This window comes from Lonchura striata, chromosome 5 (genome assembly GCF_050655825.1).
Source record: "Lonchura striata isolate lonStrDom1 chromosome 5, ASM5065582v1, whole genome shotgun sequence".
Taxonomy (NCBI): Eukaryota; Metazoa; Chordata; class Aves; order Passeriformes; family Estrildidae; genus Lonchura; species Lonchura striata.
The window spans coordinates 22,404,379-22,418,278 of record NC_140707.1 but is presented as its reverse complement, the minus strand read 5'-3'; the positions used below and the strand labels follow the sequence as shown (position 1 = coordinate 22,418,278).

Here is a 13,900-nt window from a genome sequence, read left to right as displayed (position 1 = left end):
GATTTGTGGACTGTAGAGATAAAAATAGCTAAATATATTTATAAAGGTACTCATAAATAAATTAAACCCACTAGATTATTCTTCTCAGCCTTGAATTATAAACCAGCAGGTCATAGAACCACACTAGGATTAAAAACTGTGATGTGATCTCCCATATTAAAACATGCCTGGGTAAAAATGTGAGTATGCAAAGGGATGGCTCTATCTGGTTCTATGAGATACAGCAGTCACTCCCTAATCACTGGCCTTTTGTCTAATTAACAAATTTTATCGTGGGATACTTCATTATTTTAAAGGACAGATTGTTTTGTTTTGGTTGGTTGGTTTTTGTTTAAACAGAAACCTTTCTGGAAAATCTAGGCAAGTATTTGAATTGTTCAGTTAGACTTTTGCAGTGTGTCATTGTTCTTAAACCTCTTACTGCCACTGGAGAGATCTTTGATTTATACAGATAAAGCCCTACTGTTGTCATGCGTGACTATGGGTGAATTGTCAGCTTTATTTCAATTCTGGGGACAAACAGGTATTACCACCACTAGTCTTTGTATATTGGTTACATTACTTATGTTTAACTGAAATTTAAATGTGGTTGATGCACTTTATATAAATAACTGCTACCTGAAGTACTTAATGTCTAAATTAGTTGTTAAATAAAGTTAAATACTTATCTATTTCAGATAACTCTTATTCCTTCAAAGTATTTTCCAGATAAATCAATCATTTTTTGCATCTATTTTATAGAAAACATAGCATAAAATATTTGTAGCAGCTGTATAAAAATCACATTAAACAGGGATTATGTAGTACTGGTTCTGTATTTCAATTTTCTGGTTTTTGAATACTTTTTTCTAGGTAGACAATGTTATTAGCTCAGATAAATCGAGACTCTCAGGGAATGACGGAATTTTCTGGAGGAGGAATGGAGGCCCAGCACGTCACTCTGTGTCTAACAGAAGCTGTTGCTGTGCAAGGTGACCCTTCAGGTTAAAATACTTCTACATTATTATGTCTTTTCTCTTTGAAACTCAGATAAAACACTAAAATTCATGTTGTGTATTCTGAATTAAAAGTGCAACAGAAAACAGTTAATTGAGATTGATTTAATTCAGTAATTTAATTCTGGATGAAAATTAATTTTTAATTAAGATAGTAGAAGTGTAAATGTACCAAAAATACATTAAATATAAAATTTGACTTTATTCTCTGTATAGTCTTACTGTTTTATACTTTGTAAACTCAGTTGATATCTAAGTATGTATTAAGCAAGTTGAGTTTTAAAATAGATTTATGACTTGAAATTGGCTTAAACTTGGTGTTTCCTGGCATCTTTGTTACGATTTTACATGATTACAAACTCTTTCCTAAATCTGCATTTTAATCTAAATCTACAAATTACTTGTATTAATGACAAGTAGTTTGTAGAAAACAAAATTTTCAATATGTGTGTTGTTATTTCACTGTTGGCTCTGGTGATTTAATTCACAGTTCTCCTAAAACCTCAGCTTTGTAGTTATTTATTCAGTGACACTATTTTTTTTAGTTAAGGAAAATAACATTTAGCTGTCATGTTTACAGAGCAAAATCTAGAGTATCTGACTCTAGTACGTGTCCCAGGCTTAGAAAGCAAGTGAGAGCAACTTGCTCTTCTTATTTGTCAAAGCAATGTGCTTTGAGGGGATGTAATAACTTATGGAAGTCTTTCAGCTGAGATTGCTAGGGTTCCATGCTGGTTATAGTGAAGGTGAACTTTTCCCTGACAGATGGTGACAACTTGGAAAACATGGAAGGTGTGAGTTTGCAAGCAGTTACCCTGGCTGATGGCTCCACTGCTTACATACAGCACAATTCTAAAGGTAGGCAGAGGACTGCAAACTGGTGGCTACCGAAGTGGTATTCCCTTTCTAACTCTCTCTTTGCATTGTAAAGTCAGGCAAAAGCTGTACAATGTTTCTGAAGTTCCAATTCCAGTGGGAAGTTATGGTAATACTATAAAAGAAATGTTTTGGTTTTGCTACTAATAAGATGCAAAAATGAAATTCAGAACATAAGTCAAACAAAAGTGAAGAGATCTTTATGGGTCAAACCCAGATATCAACATTCTGCCTAACAGATAGGACAGCTGACCTTTTCTGGTTTTGTAATCCCAGAATTTTAAAAGCTCTGTACGGTCACACTGTGCTTTCTATTTACCAAACATTATTTATTGTTAATATTTTATTTTATTTATGTTAATCTATAAATTATCAACTGTGTATTAAAACTGTGATATGTTACATAATTAGAATTCTTAAAAATATTCTGTATATTTCAGATGGTAAATTGATGGATGGCCAAGTGATACAATTAGAAGATGGTTCTGCTGCTTATGTTCAACATGTACCTATGCCTAAAAGCAGTGAGTGGAATAATACAAATAATATTATAAAATAATGTATTACTGATAAATATTGCTATTAAGTAATTAACAGTCATTATGATAAGAGCTTGATTTCTTATTTTAATGGAAATAATCATGACGAGATCTTGGGTATTTTGTAATCCTGGGTATTTAGTGTTTAATCTTTCCATCTAAGGACTCTTTGAACTCTTGCTGAAGTGCTGTAATTGTTCCTCCTGAGCAGGGGAGAGCCTGCGTCTGGAAGATGGACAGGCGGTTCAGCTGGAAGATGGAACTACAGCTTTTATTCATCACACCTCAAAAGGTAACTCTTCTGGCAAGTGGGATTTGTTACCTCAGTGTCCAGCAGACACTGTCCAGTGTTGGACACTTTTTAGAGAGTATTTTGTAAAATACTTCAGCAGTATTTAACAGCATACTCTAAAAAACATAATCTTAATGGGATTCCCAGTGTTAATTACTTCTTGCTTTAATTTTGACATCTGAAAATTGTTGAAATGAGACTGTTTCAGTTCTTGACTTGGGCTTCATCTAAGAGTTATAAATGTAATCAAACCCAGTGTATTTCACTGTTTCTTTAGCCCAGGATCACATTAAAGTGAGTTTATATCTTTAGGTAGTAGGGCAAAAAATGTGACAGTCAAGAATGCAAATGTAGTTATTCTAGATGATAACTTCTGTTTCTGCAGAAGATGATGACACTAGTCTTGGAAACAATACCACTTCTCTGGAAAAGGTGATCAAGTATATATTTCAAGTCTGTTTAAACCAGTGTGACAATTACATTTTACCACCAACAATAATAAGAGGAATGTAATATAGATTTTTTTTCAATTAGTTTTGTATTTTGTGTTTCTGTTGTATATTTGCATGATTCTCTTCTTATAATCTGAGATCTAGGAATTCTAGAACCTGAAGTAATGATATCAATAGATCTCCTATATTATTTTCATTTTATTATAAGAGGATTTGAAATGGAAAGCGTATTTGTGTTCCTGATTTCCTTTGTAAATAAAGCTAGATCAATATAAAATTTTTTGTACCTTTGTAAGTGTAGAAATAAAACTATAGGAGGTGTTGTCTTGAAAACAAATTCATGTGTTATTCATAGTATTATTTTAAGTGTTTCTATTTCTCATATACTAGTGGTTGTATTTCCCATATGTTTCATATGTGTGTCTATGACTTCAGGAGACATGTCCTGGAAGCAGCAATTTCTCATGTAACATACTGCTGCTCCTTTCAGAATCCTAACACTCTGCAATATCATTCCTCAGACAGTTATGACCAGAGTGCTCTGCAAGCTGTGCAGCTGGAGGATGGGACCACTGCCTACATCCACCACACGGTGCAGATGCCACAGTCAGACACCATTTTGGCCATCCAGGCTGATGGCACAGTGGCAGGACTGCACACAGGAGATGCTGCCATCGACCCTGACACCATCAGTGCTTTGGAGCAATATGCAGCCAAGGTACTCTGCAAGGCATTTGCTCTATCCATCATGTTTTAATGTATATAATTAATATTATATATTAAACAACAAGGCAATTGTTGTTTAGGAACTGAAATTTTAACTGGGAGAGTCTCAGACTCCTAGAAGAGAGAACACCAAATTGTCATGACAGTGCTTCACTGTCATGAGCAGCCCTGGTGCATAGTGTTGCATAAAAAGGAGAAAAGATTCAACACTGAACTGGAGTATGATTTAGAAAGCCATTTAGACAACCAAATGATAATCTTCTCTGTCCTATAGCATTGCAAAGGAGTCTCTTAAAGGGCACTGTTTGGAAAGAAGAACAAAGCTGAATTATTCTTGTTCAGGCAGTATTGTTGGATTAATTTTTTTCCTGAATGTGAAGAATATGGCCAGTGTAGTGAACAAGGGCATGGTATGAAGTGTAGAAAAGACAATCAGACAGTTCAGAAAAAAATTTGTTTGATCCATATTTTCAATAGTAAAAATGCAGTAGGATCACAAAATTCATATTGTTCACTTTACTGGATTTCTGTAAAGCATGATGTAAGTATGGTAATGGGTGATGCAACTTCCATGACTCTGTAGTTAAGCAGTGTCCCAGTTGCTGGATAATTGCCATCAGTACTTGTATTGCTCTGGAGAAAGAGCAGAATATATTTTAAAGTCTGTCCTCTTAATGTCACCAAGAGTTGTCAAAATTTGGGAGGCCAGTTAGGATAATTAAATAGCTTATTCACTGTTCTTTCCATTATGCTTCTGTCTGTTAGAATTGAGAGATCCTAAGACAGGCAGTGAGATTGTGTTGTGATGCTGTGCTTTAACGCTTCATGAAATAAAAGGTGTTAGTTGAGCTGTAATCACATGCTTTTCTACATTCCACGGGTACTATTTAATTTAGATTAAATCAGTCACAACTTTGCCCTTCTTAACCAGCAGCTATATTAATAATAATTTCTGTAAGTTCCAGTTTTGAGAAGGTGACAAAGAAACAGAAGAAATGCAAATAAATTTACATTTTCATCCTATTTAACTCAATATGGGTTTTTTAATTCTGTAATGTGAATTTGTTTTCTGCAGTGCATTTGTGTGTTTGTTTAGGTAAAATTGTTTTCTTTAAGCTTTCATGTCAGTGCCTTATTCTGAATGGTACTGCTGGAACCTTTAGGGGACAGTCAGTTCAAATGAGTTTCCAAGCACTACCCCTCGTTTATGTTCAAAACCAAATATCAGCTCAGTGGTCAGAACCCTGGATTTCTCTTAAAAGAAGGAATGTGGTTTTGTGATTCCTCTCCATGTTCATGCACATTTAGTGAGGCAAGGTACGCTTTTCATAGCTGGTGTTTCCAACACCTTGAGAAAGGTACAGGAAGAAATTAAATACATGTGGTAAGTATATGATAGGATTTTATAAAATTTTAAGTAACCCAAAGAAGAGTAGTGCCTTGTCATTGGCTGCACCAGTTTCAGAACTGGGAAACACCAGGTGAAACTCATATGTGATGGGTTCAAGAAGAATGAAGATGCTTTTTCAAACAGCTTAAAGTTAAGCACTGCTTGTAGGATATTGTGGACACTAATGTGACCTTGGATTCAAGGAGTAATTAGATTAATTCATGGAAGAAAAATGTGTCCATGGCTATTGTGACTTCTTGTTCAGGAAGTTCATAAGCCACAAATTGCTTGGAGGTTGGCTGAATATTATAGGGTATGCACCACTACATGCTTGGCCTGTTTGTTTGGTGTTCTCCAGCATCTGCTACTGTCTGCTGTTAGAAATGAAATGGTGCAGTACTATGGCCTTTAGTTTGACTCAAAGTAGGTGTTCTTGTGTTTTTATTTAAAGGCAGACTAAATCTTTCTTTAGCATAAAGGAGAGTATTTTAGGAGGAGCTCAAAGATCTGCCCTGGAATCCTTCCAGAATTCATACAATACTGCAAAAGAGAAGTTTAAATTTGGGTGTCTTTTTTAGTTTGGTTCTTTTAAGGCTTTCTTTGTGAAACTTAAAGGGCAAAGATAAAAAAGGTGAGTTTGGAGAGTGGTGGTTCTTCTTTGTTTCCCTGTCCTATGCAACAGGCAGAAAGCAGAAAGATCAGTGGGGTGCCCAAGATCAGTGTAGAATATAACAGAGTTCACACAAAGAGGTCCAAGCAGACTACCCAGAAGCTCAGTGGAAGTGGTGGAGCATGTACACTTTTCATTGTCCTTCACTTCTCCTTGAGGCAGGAAAAGTACCACTTTGCACAACATGCAAAGTACATGCAGACTTAACTTGAATCCTCTAACTTTGGGCTGAGTCAATGCCACCATCCTCCTAAAGCAAGCAAGGAGAAAAGGTTATTGCTCTCAGTGAAGTGAGAATAGGTGATGAAATGATGAAGAGGTTACACCACATACTTTCCTCCCATAAGCTGCTTTTCTGTGCCATCACAGCTGCTGGCAAAGCACAGTAACTGGGATTTGTGCATGCCTCAACACATGCACACACCTTCTGTTGGGATAATTTGTTTCCAGTAGTTCTAATTGGAAATAAATTTTAATCTGTTCTAATTCGAAACAAGTTTTAATTTTATGTCAGCAGTTCTCTCTATCAATAACAGGAAGTTCAGGATGAAGTAATTCCAGTCTCCTTTCTGTGCAGATTCTTCTGCCTTCCTTTAAAAATTTTGAGGGAGAAGGTCCCCAAATAGCTAATGTTTCCCTGTCAAAACAAACACCCCAAAATTACCTGTTTTCTGACACTCTTTTCAATCTTATTTGTAATACAAATTTGCCTCTGCTTGGGCACTTTCCTTATTACTGTTTTAGCTCAAAGTTCCCAAAAGTAAATTGTTTAATTTATAGAGAGTGTGAAAAGCTCTTGTGGGATGAGTTCATGCCAGTCTCTAAGCAAACTGCTGGGGGCTGGTGCTTTGGGCAAGGTGCTTTACACAACCACCAGTGATCCCAGGGGCCTGCTGTGGCTCTTGGGAGCGAGGAATCCTGCCAAACTGTTTTAGAGAAGAATAAAATCACTTAGACTAGGCTTAGGTGAATCAGGTTCAGCCTTGAATACAGTGGATGTAGAAAGTATTGTGAATGCCTGTGGTTAATAAAGAGACAATTCAGGAATGGGAAACTATGCAAAGTACACTTTAATTCTTTATGTAGTGACCAGTAACATGCTGTTATTTGAGCTGATGCTTGTGACAGTTTGGGGTGCTTTTTTTTGTAAACTGGGTAATTACATTTTTATTTAAATAAAAATTTCACATTAGCATCTAATAGTATTTAAAATATTTTTATGAGCTCTTTGGAAACAGCAATACCTTTCTCCTTCTGGAGACTGTCTTTAAAAGCAAACCTATGTAGCAATACCCAAGTCCTTGCTTAGTTGTAATTTGACTTGTTCAAATTGAGATGTAACACATTGTCTTAGGTATTTTGATTCAAAAAGCAGTTGTACTGTTTGAAACAAGTGCATTCTACTTAACAAGGAGTGAGAGAGGTTTCTTTATTATAAAATTAAATGTTTGGATTTTTTTTGTCAGAACTCAGTATTGTTAATTTTATTAGTTTATTAAGTCTATTAATATAACATCCTTAGTTCTTGCAGTTCTTGCAGTCTTTCCTAGCTTGTTATAAAACAACTTTGCTATGTTCACTTGGCCTGTTCTGTAATGCAGGTGTTGCAAGTGGTGATTTTTATGTAAGTTCCTGTACTATGGGATAATCATGTTCCAAGAGGGAGCTAGAGAGCTATGAAATAATAAACCCCCAGGAACTGTCTGTAACCCTCTGTTTCTCAGATGAATAAAAATAACTGATGTAAATGTTTTTCCCATTTCAACTTTGTTTTTCAGGTGTCTATTGATGGAAATGACAGTGTTAGTAGCACAGGAATTATAGGTGAAAATGAACAAGATAAAAAAATGCAGGTATGTACTTAATACAAAATAATTAAATATATTTATTTCTTTTGTCTTTTCTGCCCAGCAAAGTGCATGATAGGGAGTTCTGTAGCCATGAACTGTGGTTTGCTTCTACCTTTCAGAAACTGTAGATTATAGTATCTCACTCTGTACAAGATCATGTCATAAGAGTTGTAAAAGATCTAATACTTACTGTTGTCTAGGGGGTTTTCCTGTTAAAAGGTAATTAAAAAATATGTTAGCTTTCTAAGATTTTTCAAGCTGACCTGAGTATTTCTTCAATAAGAGTGTAAATATTTCAGAAGTTCTTTCCAGAGAAGGGGCTGAGTTTTAATAGTATTTAAAGCAGAAAAATGCTGTCTCAGTTAATAAAATTCTTCTAGGAGAGACAACTCCAGGAATAGGTCTGGAACTGTTATCTCTTTAATAACTTATTTTGATTCCACTTGCCCTGTTAGGGTCCCTGACCTTTATAGCAGGTTTTATAAGTAATCAGTAGTTAAGAGTATTGTTCCTAGAGAATGCTTAAAGAACAGAAAAATACTTCAATTTCTTCTTCTGGATCCATATTGTTGCTACACAGAAATGTAAAAACCTTTAAATGTTAGAAGATTAATTTAAAAGTTCAAAGGGTAATGGAAAATACAGGTTTAATTTACTAAGTCTCAAGCTTTTTTCCCTAGGATCCATAAAATTATGTAAGGAGAATGGTATTTTGCATTATAATGTATTTTATTAAAGGAAAAGACAAAGAAAAATGTGTTCTGGGCTTAACCCTAAAATAATACAAAAACTTTCTGTATGCTCACATGTTCAGATGACAAAATCAAAAATGGAAAAGTCATTGCATTGAGAATGGGGCTTCTCTGGGCAAACCTTTCCTCCTTTTTGCTTAATTTAAGAAATAATGAAGTAGACAAGGAGGAAAGATGTCTTCTTCCAAGATCAAAATGCATCATCTGTGAAAGGAATAATTATAGACTCACCTCTCACAGTTAGATCAGATTTTCTATTTTTAATGTTTTACAAGTTAGATCCCACAATATTTAAAGCTGCAGACACTTTACCTTTGCCTGTGTGGAATGACTGTGGAAGGAGAGAATTAACTAATACTTGCATTAGTTAGTGTACTGGACCATGTTCCAGAAAATGAAATTAAGAAATTCAGAGGATTTGCACTTGTATGCTGGAATAGGGATACAACTCCAATGAAAGGCAAAATTCAAGGAAGAGTAAGATAAAATCGTTGTTGGTTTTACCTGAAGTAAGAACCTATTAGGCAAAATTACGTGTAATCAGTATCCACCTAAATGTTGATTTTGGCCTCAGCCCCAAAGGAAACTGAATGTGGTGGTTTTATCTTATACATATATGGTAACATATGTGCCGTATGGAAATGTGCCAATCTTATGGATCACTGCATGGTCCAAACAAAACAAGATCTGATATTTCAAAAAGGTAGTGAGGCTTAGTCTCAAATTCTGACCCTTATAAGGTGATTACAGTTGGCCTTCAGTTGAAGGGGCCCACAGCTATCAGTTCTGTATGAAAATACAACTAATTCTTAAAGCTTGATTTAAGTAGATATCTACTTGTAACTCATTCTGTATTCACATGTATTAATATATAATATATAAAATAGTCTTATATTTAGATGTAGAATTAAATAGGTGTATATTTATAAACTTTTTAAGTCCACAGGGAACAGAACAGATGTCACACTGCTAAGCAGTCACTCAGACTTGCATGTGGTTAGTTAGGTGTTTCAGCAAAGAAAAAAAGCATAAAACCTCTTTGTGATTTCTACATGGGAAAACAAAAGAGTCTGTGTGCCCAAATGGATATCTCACTATTTCCTTTCAAACCTGTCTACCCATCTGTTCATAATACACACTCCAGTTATATGATTCTGCTTTTATGTGTGCAGTAGAAAAATCTGATCCAAGGTCTTTGTTTTTCTCCTGTGTTACCTCTCTGAGATCAGGATGCATTTGTGATCTCTTAAAAAATAAGGAGGTTAAATTTTATTTATTTATTAATTCTGTTTAAAAATATTTGAAATACACAGTTCCTCTCAGTAAGTTCCATACTGTTAGAAAGGTGCTTCCTCCCCAGTTTTTGTATCCATCTTAATATTGGTAGGATTATGGCTGGTTATTTCTTTGCAGGTATTAGCACATTACAGAATTGTTTTCATTTTCTTTTCAGCTTTGGCATACTTGAGCTTTATGGCAAAACTTAGCAAGTATACACATATTTTTATATGAATATTTTTATATGCTGGAACAACAAAGAAATAGTAATAGGTTACTGATACAAATAGATAGTAGTAGGTTTACTGATAGAAAAAAAAAAATTAGTGCTTCAGTACAGGTGCTCAACCAAGTGTATTCTTCATGATCCTTAATGTACTGAAGTGGTTTCTGTGATTCATGCTGTCCTAGGTTAAACAAGAGTATCAGTAATGGTTTCTTGATCCAGGAGGTTGTTTTTCTCTGTGGCTCCAGAGATTTTCTGAAGTGATGGATATGAACATTTCAGCCGATTAAAAACTTTGTATTGAACTTTTCTTTTTTAGTCTTACAAACAGTCTGAAGGTAATGGGTTATTCCATCCTCTTGAAGAATCTGTAGGAAAGGTGTTAGTGATTTCTCTGAAAGAGGAAACAAAGGTCTGTGTGCTGTTGCAGGGCTGCAGTGTCTGTGGTGTAGGGAGCTGTGGTGTGAGGGCTCAGATGGCTGAAGTGCTGTGGTGATGGATCCAGGCTCTTTAAAAGGGCCACGTGGGGAAGGAGGGCAGTGGGAGCTGCAGGACTGCACAGGGCTTTGGCATGGGAGGTGGCTCAGACCAGTGTGGGTCTGAGGTGGTGACTGTACACAAGGTGATGATGAAGCCTTCTTCAGATAACAGGAGCAAGCCTCGTGCTCACAGGCTCACATCCTCATGGGGAATTTTAACATCCTCAGTGTCTGCAGAAGGGCATCACAAAAGGGCACATGAGGAGCTTTCTGGAGTTCAGAGATGGCAACAGGCAATCTGAGCAGGTTACTGAGCAAAGTGAGCCACTTTGCAGAACCTCAGTTGCCAAAAGATGTTGAGAATGTGAACTTTGGAAGCAGACTCCAGGAGCCTCCATCCTTAGAGATAGTCAGAACCCATTTGGATATGGCTGTGAGCAACCTGCTGCAGCTGACACTATTTTATGCTGAGAGTATTTTCTCCTTATCTATCCTGTGAAATGTTCTTTTGACAGTTTGGAATAGAATGGGATCTGTAACAAAAGGGGGATGATTTGAAAGGATAGACTGTATAAAACAGTCTTGATTGCTTTGCACAGAGCTGTATGGAAGTGCTGATGTTTGGGCTGCTGCCTCTGTGTTGTGTCTGTATGAAGGTCAGGTTTTTTTCAAGTTTCTTGCATATCAGTGTATGAAGGAGCCTGTACAAGGGGTTTCAGGTGCCTCCTCAAACTGTGCTGTACATTTTTCTGTTGTCATGCCACACGGGAGAGTAGAACCTAACTTACAATGCTCCAATTAGCGTGATCAAAATACATGCAAGGCAGACAAAGTGCAAAATGCTCTCCTTCATTTTTAAAAAATGCTCATTCTAGAGATATTTAATTAATGTTTGGCCTTTCCATGAACTTATATTTGAAGGTGGTCTGATTTATAACTAATTTCTCTTAGGAACAGATCTAGCACCTCAGATATAATCTAACACTTGTCTGTCTACTAATTTGGTCATTTTACCACTGTGATTATAAATAATTTGTCTTTGTTATTTGACTATTTACTGCAAGTTTTTATATTTGCTAGGTACAAGTAAACATATTTTACAGTTTCCATCATGATTTTCAGTTATTTATTTTTAGTTTATTTATTGAGGACTCGGAAATACATGGCATAGCAAAGCAAAGAGAAACAAAAGAAACTGTCAGAATCAGCTCTGGCTTGATAGCAAAATGAAGTGTGTAACTTCTCTGATCCATTTTGGTTTTTTTTAGTATGTGGTTGGGGTTTTTAAAATTCTTTTTCTCTTCCACTTAAGATTGTCTTGCAAGGACATGGAACAAGAGTGACTGCAAAATCTCAACAGACTGGAGAGAAAGCCTTTCGCTGTGATTATGATGGCTGTGGAAAACTGTACACAACAGCTCATCATCTTAAGGTGATGAGATGTAAAATGTGCTTTGCTACTTTGTAGATATGATCTTCTTGGAAAGATGTGGTTAAAAGTAATAGAAATTGAGAGGGAGCCAGTTGCAATGGGGCTGTTTTGAATTGATTTTACAGTAATTGGTGGCGCTCAGCTGAGTTTACTTAATGTTCTGGGATCATGTTCAGCTGCTATATTGCCAGCATGGTGAGGTTGTTCCCACCAGCAATGTCACAGAAATTCTGGAATCCAGCATTTGCTTTATTAACTTTACATGTATGATCATGCAAAAATTCCAGATTTTGAAATATTTCAAAATACCATCATAGTACAAAGTGAGACTCTTGAAAAATTCAAAGTGAAAATCTGGCCCATCTTTTCTTCACAGATGGCAACCTCTTAATTCTCTTCCTTTTTGTAAATTATGTAAAGGAATTACTGAATGGTAAATGGTATAGGGCTGCTCACGTTCCAGCTGAGGCTGGCACAATCCCTTGCTGATGAGGTAACCTGCTCACAGTGCTGCTTTGTCTCTGACCACAGGAGTCAGTGAGTGGCTGGCTTTGAGTTACTTGCTAAAATGATGTCCTTGCTGTAGAGGTTTCATGCGATACAAGAGCATCATTGGAAGCATTCAGTAGAGTCAAAAATCAGATAGAGAGTGGACTCTGAGGCATATTTACCTCCTGTCTTTAATGTAGTGTATGACAGCAACTCTGCATGTACTTACAGCAGTGTTTCGTGCCAAACTGACTGACAGGATCAGGTTAGACCTTGCAAAGAGACATCTTTAGTTTTAGGGAAAATATTGTCACCATATTTCATTATTTTTTCATCACTGATATAAACAGACACTTCAGTGTGAATCTTGGTAAGATAAATAAAATATGTTGGCTTTGAGAATGAACTGTTTCTCTGCTGAAGTAACCAGATACAGCATTTCATTAAGTCAATGTATGGATGTCAACAGGTGCATGAAAGGTCTCACACAGGAGACAGACCATACCAGTGTGAACATCCTGGATGTGGCAAAGCCTTTGCAACAGGTACTCTTGTGCAGACTAGCTCCTCCTGCTTGTTAGTGTTTGTCTGTGAATAAAGTAAGTTTTAATATTGCCTTTTTTCACTACTAAGTTGGTTGGGATGAGTGGGGAAAAAAGTCTCTTTTTAAGCTAATGTAGCAATAGAAAGGACAGAGGATTTAACTCTTATTGAAGGGGGTAGGAGGTGAAGCACTCAACACTTCCCTCTTCATCTGTCATCTACAGTCAAACTAAATGTTAAAAAATAGGCATTTCTTACCATTAAACTAATAGCAAAAGTTAAATGAGGCGATAATAGAAAGCTGAACCTGTAGGCTAGGGGCAGATTCCTGATCTTCTGGTCTAAATTTGAAAGGAACTTTTATGGAAGATGCTGGTTTAAGTGTTCTTTATTGAATTTCTATCAGAGTGACATCTGTCATTAAGTGAACTCTCCATTTGTACAGGTTATTCTGCTCATAATGATGCTCTCCCTGAGATTGAATTTGATTGTGCAAAATACAATTAATAAGAATGAAACATGGAAGAAAGGGGAAGAGCAAAACTTGTTTCAAATTTCATTCTTTTACTTGGAATGTAAATTAGTATCATGCATAGAGAAGTTAGGCTCTGTTTTTTTTTAAATAAGGTATTTGTGAAATAGCTTCATCTAATCTAATACATTTGCTACAATTGCTTTGGATAGAAATGAGCAAAATAAATACTGATGCAAAAAGTCAAAAGGTAAACAACCACACTTTTAAAGGGTTGCACCTAAGTTTAATTGCATAGTGTTTGTAAAGAGATTTCAAAACTATGTAATTAAATATTCTTCTTTTGCAACACACTGATTATAAACACCTGTTTGTTTATAAATACTGTATTTTTGATCAGAGCCATTGTACTATTGTAGTTCAACAATCCTTGCCTTGG

General features: G+C 35.9%; 1 protein-coding gene across 4 annotated transcripts in view; it reads left to right on the top strand.

The window, feature by feature from the left end:
* Nucleotides 1-13,900, top strand: part of ZNF143 (zinc finger protein 143) — a 38,045-nt gene that overhangs the window by 11,200 nt on the left and 12,945 nt on the right. For 2 of the 4 annotated variants that reach the window (XM_021529477.4, XM_085580092.1), the window contains 8 exons: nt 853-971; nt 1,761-1,853; nt 2,312-2,395; nt 2,622-2,702; nt 3,676-3,872; nt 7,719-7,793; nt 11,838-11,957; nt 12,916-12,991. In XM_021529477.4, the coding sequence (XP_021385152.1) occupies nt 860-971; nt 1,761-1,853; nt 2,312-2,395; nt 2,622-2,702; nt 3,676-3,872; nt 7,719-7,793; nt 11,838-11,957; nt 12,916-12,991 (838 nt within the window). In that variant the 5' untranslated portion in view covers nt 853-859. Of the gene's footprint in view, nt 1-852; nt 984-1,760; nt 1,854-2,311; nt 2,396-2,621; nt 2,703-3,675; nt 3,873-7,718; nt 7,794-11,837; nt 11,958-12,915; nt 12,992-13,900 lie in introns of all 4 variants that reach the window. The other 2 variants (XM_021529476.4, XM_085580091.1) reach the window with 1 other exon arrangement.